This window comes from Oncorhynchus mykiss, chromosome 11 (genome assembly GCF_057628025.1).
Source record: "Oncorhynchus mykiss isolate SJ-2025 chromosome 11, ASM5762802v1, whole genome shotgun sequence".
In the NCBI taxonomy this organism is placed as follows: domain Eukaryota; kingdom Metazoa; phylum Chordata; class Actinopteri; order Salmoniformes; family Salmonidae; genus Oncorhynchus; species Oncorhynchus mykiss.
This window is the reverse complement of record NC_143032.1, coordinates 37,648,307-37,669,034: the sequence shown is the minus strand read 5'-3', so window position 1 is coordinate 37,669,034 and position 20,728 is coordinate 37,648,307. Positions and strand designations below refer to the sequence as shown.

At 45.4% G+C, this 20,728-nt stretch overlaps 1 protein-coding gene across 50 annotated transcripts in view; it reads right to left on the bottom strand.

Moving 5' to 3' along the window:
* Positions 1 to 20,728, bottom strand: part of LOC110535656 (protein scribble homolog) — a 117,766-nt gene that overhangs the window by 21,649 nt on the left and 75,389 nt on the right. For 26 of the 50 annotated variants that reach the window (XM_036935396.2, XM_036935395.2, XM_036935390.2 and 23 more), the window contains 15 exons: positions 20,291 to 20,380; positions 20,034 to 20,111; positions 19,559 to 19,879; positions 16,249 to 16,329; positions 12,202 to 12,474; positions 11,566 to 11,676; positions 11,256 to 11,432; positions 10,984 to 11,100; positions 10,683 to 10,871; positions 10,457 to 10,576; positions 10,051 to 10,107; positions 9,666 to 9,722; positions 9,350 to 9,430; positions 2,857 to 3,285; positions 1,143 to 1,214 (listed from right to left, as the gene is read on the bottom strand). In XM_036935396.2, coding sequence (XP_036791291.2) covers positions 1,143 to 1,214; positions 2,857 to 3,285; positions 9,350 to 9,430; positions 9,666 to 9,722; positions 10,051 to 10,107; positions 10,457 to 10,576; positions 10,683 to 10,871; positions 10,984 to 11,100; positions 11,256 to 11,432; positions 11,566 to 11,676; positions 12,202 to 12,474; positions 16,249 to 16,329; positions 19,559 to 19,879; positions 20,034 to 20,111; positions 20,291 to 20,380 — 2,253 coding nt within the window. The remainder of the gene's footprint in view (positions 1 to 1,142; positions 1,215 to 2,856; positions 3,286 to 9,349; positions 9,431 to 9,665; positions 9,723 to 10,050; positions 10,108 to 10,456; positions 10,577 to 10,682; positions 10,872 to 10,983; positions 11,101 to 11,255; positions 11,433 to 11,565; positions 11,677 to 12,201; positions 12,475 to 16,248; positions 16,330 to 19,558; positions 19,880 to 20,033; positions 20,112 to 20,290; positions 20,381 to 20,728) is intronic. The other 24 variants (XM_090190031.1, XM_036935406.2, XM_090190030.1 and 21 more) reach the window with 5 other exon arrangements.

The following is a 20,728-nucleotide window of genomic DNA, read 5'->3' as shown; positions in this document are numbered from 1 at the left end:
AATGAAGACCCAGAGTTACTTCTGCTGCAGAGGATAAGTTCATTAGAGTTAACAGCCTCCGAAATCGGCAATTAACTGCACCTCAGACTGCAGCCCAAATAAACGCTTCACAGAGTTCAAGTAACAGACATCTCAACATCAACTGTTCAGAGGAGACTGTGTAAATCAGGCCTTCATGGCCAAATTGATGCAAAGAAACCACTACTAAAGTACACCAATAAGAAGAGACTTGCTTGGGCCAAGAAACTAGAGCAATGGACATTAGGACCAGTGGAAATCTGTCCTTCAGTGTGATGAGTGCAAATTGAAGATTTTTTTATTTTTACGGTTATGACTTAATTTATTTTCATGACGGTCTTCATCCATAACCGTCGGTTACACAGAAATTGTGTCAGCCCTACTCAGAACACATTCCGATACTTGGTAAACACATTTCAACATCATTCTCAATGCAAAGGTCAGGGTTCATTACAAATTCCAACAAAGCTAGAATTAAAAGCACAAATGACAAGTAGGGTCCTCAACAATTTCCAAAACCAGAGGGTGCATCCCAAATGGCACCCTATTCCTTATGGGCCCTGGTTAAAGGTAGTGCACAATGAAGGGGGACTAGGGTGCCATTTGGGATGCAAACAGAATCTACTACTGCATGAAGTAGAGAAAGCATCAGTAATGAGTGGCCATGGCAAGCTCAGCAGATGCGTGTGTTTAAAAAAGGTACACTTGTAGTATAGCTTCACTGTAGTACAACTCATTATAAACAGCTGACAAAAGCAAAGGGCCAGACTCCACTGATAGTTGTCTATGGAAGCTGAGCAGACAAAGCCAGGCCAGAGCAGACCACTTACGAAGCGGGTCTCCTTGCCTGCACACAGGGAGCTGGTGGAGGAATGAGCACTGGGCTAGGGATGGAGGAATGAGCACTGGGCTAGGGATGGAGGAATGAGCACTGGGCTAGGGAGGGATGTGAGGGGGGGAAGGAGGGAGGAGGAAGAACCAGCAGGTACACTACATTTACCCTCTCTGAAATGGATTATGTCAAAAGATAACAAATCTAGGTGCTGTGAATGCAGGGGTGTGAATGAGGGGACTTTAAAGGAGGATGTGAAAGGAGGGCTGTTGTTGGGCTGGGGTGGACATACCGGTTGTGTGGTTGGTGAGTAGGGGGCGTCTCTAATGGAACTGTCTGTCCTGGGGGGCTCAGTGGAGGGCGCCTGAGAATACACAGACAAAGAGAGATGGGGAGAGATTTAGCAGCTGTCCCATCATCCACCAACTCCACTCTCTGTGGAGTAAGCAGGTTATTATTATTGGTAAGGTTGCAAAATTCCAGATTTCCTGCTTATTCTGGAAATCTTCAAACTAGGATTTCTGGGAAAAAGTGGGACTTTTGGGAAAGTTACCAGATTTCTGCTACCCTACTGGTGCAGCAAATAACAGTACACATGTAAAAGTCATTTTTGGACATGAATGCCAAAACGTTCAGAAATTAAAGGTGCTCAAAGTTGACCCATTTTGCATAACCCACCATAGCATGAGACATCCATGTCTTCATCACTGGAAAATATAAACTGCTGCGATTGATATCATTTAAAAGCTTACAAAAAGGGTTAAATTATTTCATGTTGCCCTTCAACATCTTACATCAATTATCTGAACGTGTAAACTTATTTTTTCATATTCACATTATTTAACATAATCTAAGGTTTTGGTGTTGTGCCCGCCATCGGTTGAGACACAGCATGCTCTTGAATACAGGGTGGGTGTTATGTTCTGGCTGATAAATGGGACTACATTTGAACTTTCAACTGTCAAATGGTACCGCAAAGATGGTTGGAGGTCCACATGTCAGAGAATGCGGACTTGAATGGGAATATCTGTTGAAATCAGAGAAACAGAATAGACATGACCATTTAAGTTGACATTCGACGATGGGTGGACCTGCAGTCATCTTTGTGGTAGAAGTTACAATGTCAATACAATAAACAGTTCAATGGCGTACCAGCTAAATAGCAGTGGTATGAAGGGATAGGTCCAATCTATTCATTCCATTTCTATGATTGAAACAACACCCACCCTGTATTCAAGAACATGTTGTCTCAACCGATGGAGGGACAAACAACCTTAGATTTATGTAAAATAGGTTCTAAACTACAACATATGAGAATACAAAAAAAAAAAACAGTTTACACGTTTGTAGATTATTTTATAAATAGTTTGACAACAGTTTGTAAGCTTTTAAATTACATCAAACTCAACCGTTTATCTTTTCCAGTGAGGAAGACATGGATGTCTCATGGTATTGTGGGGTATGCAAAATGGGTTCAATTTGAGCATCTTTATTTTCTGAAAGTTTTGGCATTCATGTTCAAAAAGTCACATTCTGATCACTTCTTCCATGGGAAAACATGTATGGACAGTTTTGTTAAAATCAAAAGGGATGCTGTCAAAAAGTGAATGAATTCAAATGGATTTACCCCGGACTCATTCATAGCAGGAGATTTCTCCATCTCAATTCCAGCGGTCACATGCTCATGGCTATTTATTTTCAAAGGGTTAGTGGTCATTCAAGTCATCCTGGCTGGCAGTGTTTGATTGGCAATGATTATACCATACAAGCGCACAAGTGTGTATCCTTTGCTACAGGGAGGAACTCAATGAAAATAAGGCAGGTCAGGTTGTAAGCCTAACGGTTGTTACAATGGAAAAATCAAACACATAACATACATTCTACCTTATAACATCTTGGCTGAAACATGTTCTATTGGCTCACAGACAAAAGGAACTGCTAATCCTAAACCAGGCCACACACCATGCTGGCTCAAACCCACACGTGCAGGCAGGCAGTCTGCTTGCCTTGCTGAATAACCAGGGCTGCAGTTTGCCCGCACTCCCGTAGCCCACAGGAGGCCCTGAGAGGATGCGCTCAGAGGGGGGGCACCCCTTGCCCCTGCGATTGGCCACCAGGAAGGGGTTCTCAGTGAAGTTGATTGGCTGGGAGTCCACCAGAACCACCACCTCCTCATCTTCACCAGTAGGCAGGGCTTCTTGTCTAGCTGCTCCTTGATTGGAGGCGGTTATCAAGGGACTGGGAGAGTGCTGGAACATGTAGAGGGGCCCTGCCTCTGTGTTCATAATGGGGCCGGACTGAGGTAGAGCATGGGGAAGAGGGAAGAGGGAGGTGGGGGGCTGCCCCAAGTCAAAACCCAGGGGCTCTACGGTGAAAGAACATTGGGCCTGAATGGGGGCCTCCATGGGGGCAGTTGCACTGACAGAAGGAGATAACTGAGAGAGCGAGAGAGAGAGAGAGAGAGAAAAAGGGGGCACAGTGAGACAAATGGTAAGAGAGGGATAAAGGAAAACTCAAATCTGAAAGGAGAGGGATGCAGATTAAACTCAGAGGGGGAGAGAGGGAAAAAAACAGAATAGTAGGTGATGTCCAGATATGTCCAAAAAGGGGAAACTCTGAAATAACTACTTAGAAATTGGGAGCAACGAGTTGTGTGCATTCATGTGCTTTGAACTTGAGAACAGCGATTGGCTAATGGCAAACAAGCTGCGTCAACCATAAACATAAAAGTAAAGCGATCATGCTAATTAGCAAATGACTGTATTCCAAAAAAAAAAAAAATAAATATATAAATATATATATATATATATATATATATATATATATATATATATATATATATATATATATATATATATCTATATATAGGGTTTTTTATAAATAATGTTTTGTTGTTGCATTTATAATGCAGCACAAGCTACATAAAAAGAGATGGAGACAGATCGCTACATGTTAAGAAATGGGAGACACACTGGAGGACATGAGGATGGAGACAGATCGCTACATGTTAAGAAATGGGAGACACACTGGAAGACATGAGGATGGAGACAGATAAATACTTAAGAGAGAAATAGGGAGCCATGTGGAGAATAGCTAAAATAGACACACAGATCCACAGTACACACTGGCTGGCCAGATCAGAGCAAATCACACACAAAACCCAAAGTACTGTCACCACGAGAGTTGCAAAACTTTCCCAAAATCTCCAAGTATTCCAGAAATTCCGGTTGGAGGATTCCCTCGGTTTCCTGCTTATTCCCTCCTCCTGATTCGGAATTTCTGGGAAACCAGGGAATTTTGGGAAAGTTATCGAAATGTTTCAACCCTACACACATCTCAAATGCCTACCGTCCAGTTCGTACGCAAAACTTCCCTAATGTTGAAGGGATTTGAGTGGGTAACGGAGGAGCGGAGCCCACGTGACAGTTCCTTTAATCTGTGAAGGAGGAGCTTGGCAGATAGATAAGTCATCATACCAGAAGTATTAAATGGTTGTCTATCCCTCTAGTTACGCTCACATAACCAGAACAGTAGCCTGCCCTGCCTGGGCCCCAGCCTTAAATAACTCACACTATCAGTACAGTTAGACAGCACTAGACTCTTAGGCTTCAGTCCACTCCTTACACTTACGAATCAGGCCTCAATACACTCCACATATGACATAGGAGAGAGTTCATTAAAGAAGCACAACATGACAAGACACAATACCCCACAAAACCTCAAATAAGGCCCTTGGATAAGAAACTAACTTGATGCAGTAAAACAAATATTCTTCAACCAAGTGACACAGCAGAAGATTGAGTCCCAGAGAGCATTCCACTGCGACCAGGTTGGATTTGAACTCAAATGTGCCAAAAATGCTAGGGCTTAAAGTGGGACGAGGCTTAGTGTCTTCAGAACTACATTGTTCTACACTGACCGTGCATTCCAAGACACGGCCTTGACATGTCGTGACAATCCAAAGAGTGTCACTAGGAATACATGCAGTCGTGAACTGTGACACATCGTAGTGTTGGTGTCGGACATGGTGGTTAAATGTGGCCTATAGTACAGAGGTCAGTGGGGCGTAGGGTTTCCATTAGGAAAATGTGTCGCCTGACAACATGACCAGGAAGATTTAAATTTACCAGACCCATATGCATTGGGTGCGTAACCCATTAAGGCTTCCACCCTAGGTGCTCAGAATGGCAGAAATCACTTTTAAACTCACCAAAATAAAAGAAACGTGCTCTCACTGTCAACTGGGTTTATTTTCAGCAAACTTAACATGTGTAAATATTTGTGTGAACATAAGATTCAACAACTGAGACAAACTGAACAATTTCCACAGACATGTGACTAACATAATGTGTCCCTAAACAAAGGGAGGGTCAAAATCAAAAGTAACAGTCAGTATCTGGTTTGGCCACAATATGCATTAAGTACTGCAGTGCATCTCCTCATGGATTGCACCAGATTTGCCAGTTCTTGCAGTGAGATGTTACCCCACTCTTCCACCAAGGCACCTGCAAGTTCTCGGGCATTTCTGGGCGGAATGGCCCTAGCCCACACCCTCCGATCCAACAGGTCCCAGACGTGCTCTCAATGGGATTGAGATCCGGGCTCGTCGCTGGCCATGGCAGGACACTGACATTCCTACCTTGCAGGAAATCATGCACAGAACGAGCAGTATGGCTGGTGGCATTGTCATGCTGGAGGGTCATGTCAGGATGAGCCTGCAGGAAGGGTACCACATGAGGGAGGAGGATGTCTTGCCTGCAACGCACAGCATTGATATTGCCGCAGTGACAACAAGCTCAGTCAGATGATGCTGTGACACACCGCCCCAGACCATGACGGACCCTCCACCTCCAAATCGATCCCTCTCCAGAGTACAGGCCTCAGTGTTATGCTCATTCCTTCGACGATAAACACGAATCCAACCATAAACCCCTGGTGAAACAAAACCGCGACTCGTCAGTGAAGAGCTCTTTTTGCCAGTCCTGTCTGGTCCAGCAACTGTGAGTTTGTGCCCATAGGCGACGTTGTTGCTGGTGATGTCTGGTGAGGACCTGCCTTTACAACAGGCCTGCAAAGCCCTCAGTCCAGCCTCTCTCAGCCTATTGCGGACTGTCTGAGCACTGATTGATGGATTTTGTGTTCCTGGTGTAACTCGGGCAGTTGTTGTTGCCATCCTGTACCTGTCCCGCAGGTGTGATGTTCGGATGTACCAATCCTGTGCAGATGTTGTCACACGTGGTCTGCCACTGCGAGGACGATCAGCTGTCCATCCTGTCTCCCTGTAGCGCTGTCTTAGGCGTCTCACAGTACGGACATTGCAATTTATTTCCCTGGCCACATCTACAGTCCTCATGCCTCCTTCCAGCATGCCTAAGACACATTCACGCAGATGAGCATGTTTTTCAGAGTCAGTAGAAAGGCCTCTTTAGTATCTTACGTTTTCATAACTGTGACCTTAATTGCCTACCGTCTGTAAGCTGTTAGTGTCTTAACGACCATTCCACAGGTGCATGTTCATTGTTTATGGTTCATTGAACAAGCATGGGAAACAGTGTTTAAACCCTTTACAATGAAGATCTGTGAAGTTATTTGGACATTTACGAATTATCTTTGAAAGACAGGTTCCTGAAAAAGGGATGTTTCTTTTTTTGCTGAGTTTAGATTATGGTAATTCATCTTAACAGAACATGCAACTCCTGTAATGAAGCAGCTAATAAAACCTAATTTTCAAACATTTTCCAAAATGCAATTCGCGAGCGGTTTTCTTAAGTGACAGATGAAAATCTGTTAGAAACTTAGAAAGAGGGGGAATCTAAAGATGCAACAACTAGGATGGGCTGCTAATATGACTAGGATTGTGCCTTTGGCTTCTGGACAACGAAAGAAAGTTGAAAACCAACAGAACAGGAGAGAAATGCTGGTTTCAATGGCCTATGAGGAAGTCTTCATAAAATAATTGCCTCCACATTTCTATGGTGGGATTTTGCCTCGGCTACTTTGAAGCAAGGTCATTTTTATTTATTTTATTTGACCTTTATTTAACTATTCTTATTTTCAATGACATTCTAGGAACAGTGGGTTAACTGCCTTGTTCAGGGGCAGAATGACAGATTTTTACCTTGTCAGCTCGGGGATTCGATTTTGCAACCTTTCGGTTACTAGTCCAACGCTCTAACCACTAGGCTACCTGCCGCCCAAGGCATGCCTCATAATATATGAAGTAAAACGACCAGGTTTCAAACAAATGAAGTAAATGTTTTCAAAATGCATACTGCCTCCAGCTTACATTGTAAAGTGGTGGGTGACATGCCTACCGTTGCCTATAAACCTGTAGGGTGAAAAGGAGGCGCGCTTCAATTACAAGTTGAGAAAAAATAAACATAGAGAAGCTCTGTTTTTAACATGTAATTGTGGTTACATTTGTTGCGCAATGACTGGGCATCAGCACATTTCTCTCCAGCAGCAACGAGCTGAGAAGCTGCAGCAGCAACTCTAGCGGTCTGACAAGCGATATTCCCCTCAAAATAGGCGTGCGCGATAAATAATGAAAATACACAGGCTGATAAGCATGACTGTCAAATGCATCTCCATCAACTGATATTTCCATCAATGAATAAAAAGCATTATTTTGAAGTCAATTTGGCCGGCAATTTTTTTTTATTGGCTTTTCATACTTTCATTTTTATCTGTCAATTACTGGCTAACGGAAACCCTGGTGGGGTGGTATGTAAACCAGTACCCTTTTGGCACAGGCTCAGAAGACTGTCGAGGACAGCTGGGCTACGGCTGGAGGCCTGAGGGAGGAGGGGAGGTGCAAGAAAGACGATCAACATGCCAACAAGGTGAGACTAACTTTACCCAGAAGGCCTGGGTGAAGGGTGGAGCCAAGTGTGGTTCATCACGACACAATCTCTGCTTACCGCTCCCTTCTCATGCCAAGAAGCATGTTTCTTCATATGACTTGCTACATACCTTAGATACTATGATTACATACCATAACATGACCAAACTTCAGCTGTCAGAATATCGCAGATAAACATTATGATAAAAATAAACTATAGACGGGGATTAAAATTATCGCAAAAAATGTAAATCCAACAAATGAAAATCCAACATACCAATCGACAGGAAAAATCTCAGGGAGTCATGACAAGAACCACTGGTAATCATCCTGGGTACACAGGTCATGGAACCCAGGGGTCCTCATTCTAACTCTAATGCACAGCCATAATGCAAGAACAGCTGCAGGCAATATATAGGTTAAGCACTCCCAGAAAAGCCCCATGGCCTAGTACTAGAGCTTATAGGTCTAACCACTGTTGCATTAAGGTAAAATAAATAGCTAACAGAACACAAATAGCTCAAAATACAATAAAGACCCCGAATACAAACTAAGCTTGGGAAAAAAACTACAATATTGACACAAATAGTAGCCTCTCATGTACATGCATCTATGCAAGACCCTAAAACGGTGACAGGTATGAGAGCGTAATAATGTATTTATGTCAGCTCATAAATCCTTGGTAATTTACAGCTTTAGCAAAAATGGCTGCTGTTCACACATGTAGCTAGAATATAGAATTGACACAATGACGGTAGAATACATTAATACATAAATGAAGGAAGGAAACGTGCAAGAAAGACAGAAGAGCCCAGCCCAGTTGCCCCGCCAGGCGCTGTCCCTATACTCACTGTAGGCTGTTGGGACCAGGGGTGCAGTAGCTCCAAACTCTTCCAGGGACACTGACTGACTGACTAATAGAGCCCACACTCTTCCAGGGACACTCTCCCTCCCTCTCGCCTGCATCCCTCCCACTCCCCTCCTACCCTAAGTTTAAAATAACGGCCAGCTGTCCCCCCTTACCCACCTCCTCCAATCAGTCCAGCGACTTCAGTGCTTTTTCCTGAAACAGGTACCAACCATTTTGGCTGCATCATTTCACTTCTCTTCTATTTCCCAGCATTCCAGCTAATGATGTGAAAGGCAGCCTTCAGTTTTTCTTTGTGTCCTCACCCTTCGATTCATCTCATTTTGTTTTGTAAACGATGTCTTCAAGCCAAGGTAGACGGATCCATTGACATGGCGTGCATGATGAAACAAATGGATCTTGTTTTGGAATGTAGCATCTCATCATATCACAGAAGTGAGTGGAATGGTTCCATTCCATTGTAGAGGCAATCGATTCTTTGGGCCCAAGGCGTTGGTGAGGAAGGCAGGAGTCAGGGTTGTGAACATTGGGAGGGGATGGGGGGGGTCACATTCTCCCCCTAGCCTCCAGAGGCACCTGCTTGACCTCTGGCCACAGAGGGTTTCCCGGGAGATAAACAGGGTGGATTCCACAGGGAGGTCTATTCTGGGCCCAAAGGGACCATTTCCAAGATAGTCAGCAGACAATTCCAGGCATTTCACAGCCTTAGTCAAGGTTCACAGGTCTTATAAGAGGTCTACTATAAGAGTTACCTTTCAAGTAAACTAATTACTGTATATTTCTTACTTACCCTGTTGACCTTCTGAAGAGCGGTGGTGGGCAGTGCGGCCAGCGTCCGGTAGTCCAGTTTCAGAGGCCCAGTGCCCAGGTTCTGAGGGAAAGGGGAAGAGGGTGGAGTGTCAGACATAGTGGGGGAAAATTACTTCCCTCTCATGTGTCACTCTGTAAGGAAGTAACTTCATGATTACATAAATATGCATTGAAGCGCAACAGGTTGCAAAACATCTCAGAGGCTATAGTAAAATCCTCTGGAGCTGTCCACCTCTCTGACAGGGAGGCAGTTGGTTGAGCTGAGGACTCTGAGGCCCAGGGGGAACCAGTCTCACCTCGGTCTTCTCTTCTAGCAGGCGAGTATCTTCCTCACGCTCCAAGCGCATGCGCTCCTTCACAGAGAGGACAGGGGAGGACACCCAGCCACACAGATAATGGAAAACAGGGGATGACATGAATGCAGGTGAAATGGGATAAAAGACAAACGAGATGGAGGAATTAAGTGGAGGTGGAGTGAGTGGAGATGGGAGTGGTGTATGGACGACCCAGACATTATGAGGGGAGGGAGGGGAGGGTCGGGGGAGGCAGAGAAAGGGTAGAAGAAAAGAGAGTAGGGGGAGAAAGGATAGAACCCACACACATTAGAAAAGGGCTCTGTTAATTTGCCACAGTAGCAGAAAAGGCATGCGAAGTAGGACTTGGCTACATGGTCTCACTCACCACCTTCTCCATCTCTTCTCTCTCCCACTGGGACGTCTCTCGCACCATCTCCACCTCCTAGGAAATAGATTTTAGGTCAAAATGTTTCATATTAAAAGTGATCTACTCCGTTTTCCCCTGTGTTTAGTATGTGTGTGTGTGTGAGAGAGTCTTGTGTGTGTGTGAGTGAGTGCGTGTGTAGTTGAAACGTATGCTTTTTTTGTTGTTTTTTCACTTTGCACTAACAGCTTTTGTTATTCTTTCGAGCATGGATTAAATTAAGTATATTTTAGCATCTCGGCCTCGTTGGGTTGAGTGCGACTACCAACGTAGTTCTACACTCAGGTTTTTCTCCCACGCACCGGACACCATCCACTGAAGCCTGAGTGCAGACCCTCCCACTGGCTGTGTGTCATATTATTCTCACCTTCTGTAGGATGTCCATCTCCTCGGGACTCAGGTCTCGGTCTATAGAGGAGATGCTCTCCATGCTGTTCTTACGCACGATGCCTGCGGCAAACGGGTTGGCAATGATGCCCGGTGACGCCTGAGATTAAACAAAGACGCGCTATTAACATGGCATCCGATTTGTATCTGACTCTGTATCTAAGGATCATTACAACCCGGAATGGATGTTAATCCGTTTCCCTCACCTCTACAGCGGCAGCGTTGCCAGGGTCGAAGCCGTCACACACCAGCATGACCAGGGTGTCTCCCACGGCGCGGAGCACGCGTACAGCCTCCGTGTGGGTCATGCCCAGCAGGCTGTAGTTACTCACCTCCAAGATCCGCATGCCCACAAGCAGACGGCCATCCCTGGCCGCCGCACCGCTGGAGCTCACCTACAGGGGGTGATGCAGGGATGGGGGGGTTAAGAGGAGTCAATATATCAAAGGAGGTCAATCATTGGCCATATTCCAAGGGGGATAGAATGACAAGGTGGGTTCCAGGTACCTTGGATATGAAAATGCCCTCATCGGTGGCGTCGAAGGGGTTGCCAGCGTGGCCCTTGGCACCGCCGCGGATGCTGATGCCCAGCTTTTCTCCAGGCTGCTTCTGGATCACTATCTCCTGTATTGGGACACATAGATCAGGAGATGAGACTGGTTGGGGGGTGTGTGTGTGTGTGTGTGTGTGTGAGAAGGGACAGAAGCTGTGTGTGCACGTATGTGGGTCTACTGTGTAGGCCTATTTCCGTGAACACATGTGGGTTTAAGAGACGTCACCTCCATCCCGGGAGGCGAGGGGTCCCTGCGCACCAGCATGCGGATCTCCTGCTTGTTGGAGAGCAGGGCTTTAACAGCCTCCTGGTGGGTGGCGTGGCGCAGGTCGATGGTGTTCACCTCCAGTATCCTGTCCCCCACCCGCAGCCCACTCTGACACGCCAAGCCATGGGGGATCACCTAGCACAGGCAGGCGAGGGTGAAATACACAAACTCGGGAAAATGAGAGAGAGGGAGTGAGCGCGACCGAGAGAGACAGAGAGTTGAAGTCTTCTGAATTGAGAGAGAGAGAGAGGGGGAGCAAGAGAGAAACCTTAGAGATGAAGACGCCAGGCTCGTTGATGCCGAACGGGTGACTGGCGTGATCACTGCCTCCCACGATGCTCAGTCCCAGGGGGCCGCCCGCTTTCACCAACACCACTTCCTGTCAGGAGAGGAAATGAAGCTACAGTGTTGTTTCAATTGAGGGACAAGGTTCTACGATATGGGCTCTACAAATACAGTATCAGGAGACATGAGGAATTCGGGAAAACATCAGTGTCACAACCGGCAAATACCAAATACACTCAATCTTTAAGTCAATAACTTCTACTAGACAAGGAACACAAACTATCCATGGATCTACTATATCTACTTGAAGACAGGTATGAGATAAGACATAGGCCTAAGCTCTAAGTCAATGGAACAGACTCCAGGTCTTGCTGCATTTCACTGGGCCACACTACACCAGCCTAGGTTTATTATGCTTTATTATGTCAGGACTAAGCATTCGTACCTTGCACCATCTTTTCTTGAGCTGTAGAGCATTCGAGATAAAAGCCTAATGTAAAGGTATTAAAACTAAAGTTAATCTGAAGCTTGAATGCTCCATCATGGTAACTTACCACTATCCCCATAACATAGCCCTATACCATTTTTCCACCCGCTTCGTTCGCTCCCTTCGTCTCACCTCGATGGGGTATTCGTCCTCCAGCGGCTGGCTCAGGTGGTTCCCGTGGGGCAAGAGGCTGGAGTCGTCGTTGCCCTCTTCCTGGTCGGGTGAGTCAGAGGGCTCTGGAGGTGGGGGGGAGTGGGCGCGGGCACGGGACAGGCCCGGGGAGCACCCTGGGGTGCCCGGCTCGGCCTGGTCACGCTCCACCAGGAGAGCAATGGTGGGAGAGGTGCCGGTAAGCAGCGCTACTGCCTGGTCGTGCCTGGCCTCGGTCATGTCTACGCCATTGATCTGGATCCAACGGCACAACCAATGAGGGCAGGCGTCAGTAGGCTGACTGACTAAACACAGTGTGCAACACTCAGGACTAGAGGTTCAGTGAGGGAAGAGAGCTATGTGTTCGGGGGTTGGAACCGGTTCAGGGAACAGAAAACCGGAAAATAATGACATTTTTTGAAGAACAGAACCAAGAACGAAAGTGATATATACTGTTCTGGAAAATAACTTATTTTAAAAGCACAGGAACCGGTTAATAACTTAATTTTACATTTCAGGCATATTGTCCAGTGTCAAAAAAGAAAGAGAGAAAAAAAAGCCATCGCTGTCACTCAAACTTATTTCAATGTCTACCTGCCAGCTGAAAATCTTTGCCAGTGTGTATGTGTGTGCGTGCGTGTAGGCTACCTGCCTCTCCCTTCCCTCCGAAGCATGAATAGTCTACTGTAGCTACTGACGTTAAAGGTATGATTAATAAATTAGGGAGATATTTTTAAATCGAGAACAATGGATTCACTTTTTCTATGCGAGTTAAGGACAGTATAGTTATCAAGTTTCACATTGGACTTATTAACTACAAAAAAGGTAAGATATGTTTTCATTTTGGTGTTGCTAGCTTGTTGACTAGCTCTGGTCTAGCTCTTGATAGCTCTAGGCAGTATTACGTGTAATCTCATGGAACTGAGAGTCATGATCAAGAGCAAGCTCTGGTCTAGCTGTCGATAGCTCTAGGCAGTATTACGTGTAATGTCATGGAACTGAGAGTCATGATCAAGAGCAAGCTCTGGTCTAGCTGTCGATAGCTCTAGGCAGTATTACGTGTAATGTCATGGAACTGAGAGTCATGATCAAGAGCAAGCTCTGGTCTAGCTGTCGATAGCTCTAGGCAGTATTACGTGTAATGTCATGGAACTGAGAGTCATGATCAAGAGCAAGCTCTGGTCTAGCTGTCGATAGCTCTAGGCAGTATTACGTGTAATGTCATGGAACTGAGAGTCATGATCAAGAGCAAGCTCTGGTCCAAACGTTAGTTAAGCAAACACTGAAGTTCAAAGACATTCAAAGTTCCTTCATAGAAGTCACTCAGTGAGTGAGTTAATCTGAAGCTTGAATGCTCCATCATGGTAACTTACCACTAGATATAATTCTGTGGGTATAATTCTGTGGGCCTAACATAGATAACGCATGTCATAACAACAAGATGCCCAGCGCTCTCCTCACTCTCAATTTCAGTTCAGTTCAGTTTCAGTCGTGCGACTTGCAACTGAAATTGAGAGTGAGGAGAGCGCTGGGCATCTTGTTGTTATGACATGCGTTATCTATGTTAGGCCCACTACACTCCACTACACTTGTCTGTCAAATGCATGTACATGGCTTACCGGCTCCATAACAAGCTGCTCTATTCCATTTGTGAACAAATTTAAGCTAAATAAAAATAAAAATAATAAACATTCAGAGGCTTAAAAAGGAACAGAAAGAAACAATATAAACCATGACTTATTTTTGGTTAGAACCGCTTCATAACTTTATTTTTCTGTTCGAAATAGTGGAACGGAATGAAATAAATAATGGTTCTGTTTAGAACAAAACGATTGGAAAATAATTTGGGTTCCAACCCCTGGTTTAGACTAATATCCTCATTGTTTAGAAGCACATCACGTTGCCATAAAGCTGTATATTAGTACTATAATAAAGTAACTCAATCATTGCTCAATATAGTACATTGAGACGTACAGCAACAAAGTAAGCCAGAGTGAGTGATATCTGAAGAGACCAGGAGCCAATACCCATACAGAAGAAGGGAGGCAGGAGGAGAAGGGAGGAGAATGGAGGAGCAGAGGGCAAGCTAGCAATGAGCTTCTTCAGGAACTTCTGCATGTTAAGTCTTCCTCCAATGTCCAAAGTCTTGAAAGTAGTCCTACAAGTCCTGTCAATGCAATTAACTATACAGTCTTTTGGACGTTGGCCAATCTGACTTATGTTTATGCCATCCGTTTGCGATTGCTCACTGATACAGAGAGCAACGTCATATGATGGACTGCCAAAGAATGGGCTGATCTTGAGTCAGCAAACAGAGTTATCAATACTTTTCTACAGCTCCAGCCTCAGTGCTGCTCCTAGACCTAGCTCTTGTCCTTTACACATTTTAAACTATTCTATTGCTTTACAGAGGGCATTTGAGGATTGACTGCAGTCTGTAAACTTTCCTAAAATGTAGAACGAGGTCCTGATACCTCTGAGGGGTGAGGGTCAAAAAAGCGGGCTGTGTCATTGGTCCTCTTGTCCGAGAGACAAACAGAAGCCAGCACTGACCATAGAGTACCGGCTCTTACCGTTGGCTGAAAAGCTTACTGCGGCTGCTGCTATGGTAATACATGCGGTTACCACAGAAGCTCCGCCCACACACCCAACAAAACACCCACCACCACCGAGCAGGCAAGGAGACACATTGAGCATTAGTTGCCATGCAGGGAGAGGGAGAGTGAGAGAGCAGGTTCACAGAGAGGGAGAGAGAGAGCGCACGAGAGAGAGAGAGTGAGGGAGAGGAGAGAGAGCGAAAGCGCAAGAGAGAAGCCGAGAGACCAGAGAGGAACAGAATCATTCAGGAAGCCATTTTAGGATTTCCCTCACATAGGAGGGGGAAGAGGCAAGGGAGAGAGAAACGGTTATGACTCAGAGAATGAGGGAACAAGACAGTAGTAGTTGTAGAGACACACAAGAGGACACTATTTCACGCGGCACACAAACGTAACTAAGGGGTTAGCGAATGTCTCAAGATAGAATGAATCACTGGATTGGTAAAAAAGCCTATTGAGCGATCACATCAAGGCCCTACCTTTGTAGCCATGGTCAAGGATATGAGCATGAGGTGCCACTCTGAATCAGCACTCTGTCAGCAGGTGAGGCCATGCCATTGTATAATAAAAACACTATTATAACCACAGTAGAGAGGCACAGTGAAGAACCGTGCAGGAACCTTGGCTCCAGCAGTCAGTCACACACATGTCAGCTAAGGTCATGCTAGTCTAAGATTGCGTCCCAAATGGCACCCTATTCCCTGCATAGTGCACTCATTTAAAAAAAATATGTTACCCTCTTTTTCTCCCCAATTTCGATCTCGTCTCATCGCTGCAACTCCCCAACGGACTCGGGAGGCCAAAGGTCGAGTCATGCGTCCACCGAAACATGACGACCCCCCCCCCAAACCGTGCTTCTTAACACCCACCCGCTCAACACGGAAGCCAGCCCCAGCAATTTGTAGGGAGGAAACACTGTTCACCTGACGACCAAGGTCAGCCTGCAGGCGGCCGGACCGCCACAAAGAGTCGCTAGAGTGCAATGAGCCAAGCAACTAAATCAATCATTTGAAACCTTGCTTATATTTGTATACAAACTCCCTCTAACGCTTGAGAATACTTGAAAACAGATTTCCAAAATTAATACAAAAATAAAAGAGTTCAGTTTACTTGAGTGGCCTGCACAGTCCCCAGACCTCAACCCAATAGAGCATCTTTGGGATGAGATGGAACGGGTTGTTAGCAGCTTGAATGTACCATATTGTGAGTTTGATGAGATTACTCACCACATTATCTAACGTGTGTGTGCTTGGTTGGTGTGTTTGGCATGAAGTTCACACAGATCGAGCTCTGGTCCAGAGAGCAAGAGAAGAACATGGGTGGTGTCTCAATTAGCACCCTATTCCATATATAGTGCACTGGTCAAAAAGGGATAGGGTGCCATTTGGGATGCCTCCATGGGGCTTAAACAGAGGAGTGGAGGGGTACTCACGGTGATGACCCTGTCCCCTACTCGGAGTGTGCAGTCTCTGTGGGCCGCCCCTCCCTCTGCGATCCGCGAGATGTAGATCCCCTGCAGAGACGGACACGTGGCACAAGAGTCAGTTCATAATTTCATCCTGTCTATGTCCTAAATGGCAGCCTATTCCCTATATAGTGCACTATACGGCGCTGGTAAAAAAAAAAGTAGTGCACTATGTAGGGAATAGGGTGGCATTGGGGATGCAAGCCCATGTCTGTGCACATCATCCTGGTTCTAATGAGTGTCTAATATGAGTGCATGAAATTGAGATTGAGATCAGAAATGATTTACACCCCTTTACTTTTTCCCATTTTGTGGTGTTAAAGCCTGAATTTAAAATATATTACATTTCAATTGTTTTGTCACTGGCCTAAACACAATACCCAATAATGTCAATGTGGAATTATTTATTTTGAAATTTTACAAAATTAATAAAAAATGAAAAGCTGAAATGTCTTGAGTCAAGAAGTAAAGCCACCGTGCTTCTACACCTGCATTGCTTTTAGGCTGGGTTTCTGTACAGCACTTTGGGACATCAGCTGATGTAAGAACGGCTTTATAAATACATTAGATTGATTTGATATTTAACCCTTTTGTTATGGCAAGCCTAAATAAGTTCAGGAGTAAAAATGTGCTTGTCACATAATATGTTGCATGGACTCACTGTGTGTGTAATAATAGTGTTTAACATGATTTCTGAATGACTACATCATCTCTGTACCCAACACATACAATGATCTGTAATGTCCCTCAGTCGAGCAGTACATTTCAAACACAAATTCAACCCCAAAGACCAGGGAGGTTTTCCAATGTCTCGCAAAGAAGGGCACCTATTGGTAGATGGCCAAGCATTTTTTTTTTTCAAAAGCAGACATTGAATATCCCTTTGAGCATAGTGAAGTTATTAATTACACTTTGGATGGTGTATCAATACACCCAGTCACTACAAAGATACAGGCGTCCTACCTAACAATTGCTGGAGAGGAAGGAAACCGCTCAGGGATTTCACCATGATGCAAATAGTGACTTTAAAACAGTTAGAATTTGATGGCTGTAATAGGCGAAAACTGAGGATGGATCAACATTGTAGTTACTCCACAATAATAACATAATTGACAGTGTGAGAAGGAACACAAATACTCCAAAACATGCATCCTGTTTGCAACTAAAGGCACTAAAGTAATACTGCTAAAAATGTGTCAAAGCAATTCACTTTTTGTCCTGAATAAGAAGTGTTATGTTTGGGACAAATCCAACGCAAGACATTAGTGAGTACCACTATCCATATTTTCAAGCATAGTGGTGGCTGCATCATGTTGTGTGTATGCTTGTAATCGTTAAGGACTGGGGAGTTTTTCAGGATAAAAAAGAAACGGAATGGTGCTAAGCACAGGCAAAATCCTTGAGGAAAACCTGGCTTTTACAACAGACACTGGGAGACAAATTCACACTTCAGCAGGACAATAACCTAAAACACAAGGCCAAATCTACATTGGAGTTGCTTACCAAGAAGACAGTTAATGTTTCCGAGTTACAGTTTTGACTTAAATCTACTGGAAAATATATGGCAAGACCTGAAAATGATTGTCTAGCAATGATCAACAACAATTTTGACTGATCTTGAAGAATTTTGAAAAGAATAATGGCCAAAAATTGTACAATCCATGCGTGGAAAGATCTTGGAGACTTACCCAGAAAGACTGACAGCTGTAATTCCTTCCCGGCGCACCAGGAGAGCTGTGGCTAATTCAAGTGTGCCTACTGCGCTGGCCAATCAGATAGCTCAAATCACTGTGGCTACAGCTCCCACAGCAAATGTTGATACTACATGAGATTTCATACATTTTAAAACCATGACCAGACAGAGACATTCTCAACAACAAAAAATGTGCATGAAAACAAATCGTCTCTCGTTGAATGACTTCAAAGACTTTATTGAATAATCCCAACTGTTGACCAGTCACAGACAAAGAGGCGTAGACTTTAGCTATCGACTTAGTCTGATGCAACAGGTCTGCAATGCCCCCTGCTAGTTAAATCAGTCAGTCTATTCTGGGAGAGGGCTTACCAGGGGATGTCCAATAATGATGAGCTGAACCATTACAAGCATACCCATAACATGATGCAGCCACCACTATGCTTGAAAATATGGATAGTGGTACTCACTAATGTGTTGCATTGGATTTGTCCCAAACATAACACTTCTTATTCAGGACAAAAAGTGAATTGCTTTGACACATTTTTAGCAGTATTACTTTAGTGCCTTTGGTTGCAAGCCCAGCCAGGACTTAATATAGTCTAGCGGTCTTATTCAGTCACTAGTCTACCACTACCCTCAATTGTTTGTTTGGGCTCGTTAAGTAGTATTTATGCGGCAGGATCTCAGCACAAGAATAACTGAAGTACATGGACTTCACAGGAGGTTGGTGACACCTTAATTGAGGAGGGCAGGCCCATGGTAATGGCTGAGGTGGAATGATACGAAATACATCAAACGCATGGTTTCCATGGGTTTGATGCCATTCCATTTACTCTGTTCCAGACATTACTATGAGCCACCCTCCCCTCTGCAGCCTCCACTGTTGTACTTATGGTTCAGCTCCTAAATTCTAAACTATCATGCACAGGGGCAGACAAAGTGAAGGCCTACTCCTAACCCATCTCAACAGAGATACCATCCATTCTAGAAAAAGGCAGACTTACAGACTCCAGCGATAAGTGTGCATCTCGGTTTCTCTCCACAGGCTCCCCGAGCTGTGTGTGTGTTTGAGAGTGGTGTTTGCACAGGACATGTAGCCATGAATGTAGCCAATGCAGTGGCAAACAAAATACCCCCTGGCCCCTCCCGTCCCAGTTACACAGGACCTATCAGGTGTCGGCTCGCTATTCACATCTCTGTCTCCTTGGTGATGGCTGTAAATGCTGGAACTGGAAAAGGGGTTGTCAGAATGAGAAAACCTTAGAGGGGTTGGGGGGGGGGGAGACTATGACTCGGCATAATACAGAAATACGTAGGAAATCCACGAATCCTGACTCTTAAACTCTCCCTCTAATGCTGTAGCTAGCGCAGTTAGAGGTATCGTGTTGTTGACTTGAGAAGTGGGACAACCTGACACCACATACATACAAAAAGGGTTTCACTACTAAGACCAGGAGGATGAAATATTAATCGGCTCTGAACACCCAATATTCCTACACCACTCTGTTGTACATTGAGGGATGTGTGTGTGAATCTCAGTGTCTACTGTACACACTAGGGATGTGTGTGTGTTCAGCTCACCATGTCCCCCGTGCGGTAGGCTGTGGAGCCTTTGCCCCCGGCAATGCTGAAGCCGAGACCTTTGTCATTGCGGACCAGGCAGGCAGACAGCCTGTGTCGGAAGCCTGCGGGGGAGCCTGCCTCAATGCAGAAGGGAAGGCCACTGGCCTGTCTCTCCCGGGGGAAGTAGTCGTCCTCTGGCCTTAGCGGTGTGGTGGTGATGGCGTTCTCCGGCTCCACCATGTGCTCCCGGAGGACGCTCATGGAGACGGCGGCGCCCGAGCTGCGCAGGGCCTCTACCGCTGTGTGGTGCTCTGCCCCCTGGAGAACCACACCGTTCACCTGAGAGAGAGGGCGGGAGGGAGCGGAGATCATGGTTCTCTCTACAGTCAAAAGGCCTGTTCATGGACCTTGACCATCAATGCACCATGGCTGCAAACAGGCATAAGAATGGGCACCCATACGCTTATCAAGCACGCACATGCACACACTTTACCTCTAGGAGTTTGTCTCCCACTTTGACCCCAGCCTGCGCTGCAGGGCCCTCTTCAGACACCCTGGAGATGAAAATTCCCTGGAGGGACAGACAAGTACACAGTCACAAGTCTCAATCAGTCCCCAGCATGTATCCAGAATAATATCGTCTTCCTATGCAGTGCACTATTTTGACCAGGGCACTGGTTCCCTATAGAGAATTTGGGACACAATCCATCTGTACATTTAGGAGTCTCCACAGCTGTCCTTGGCCCTCACCTCATCATCCCCCTTGTAGGGTGTGGATCCCTGTCCTCCGGCTATGCTGATGCCCAGGCCCCCAGTTTGACGTAGAATGGTCAGGGTGTACTGGAAACGGAGGAGAGGGGGTCAGCGCACTGAGCTGAGTCGCCTCATACAACAGCCCTATCCTCAGACAGGACAGGAAGGAAGAGGGCTCACCACACTCCACTTGACACAATTGTTTTTAACAAGATGATACTTTTGGGTCAAATGTCAATTTTAAGGTTGCTGCATATTGTGATGAACCAACTGATAATGTGATTACGTGTAATGTTGATTGGACAGTAAATTAATTTAATTGACTATTTATTTAAATGAAGTCAAGTGGAGTGAGTGAACCCCCTCTCCACTCAAAATGTGGTGCCGATCTGGGGAGTGCGGCATGGATAGACTAGGGACAGACAGACGGGATGG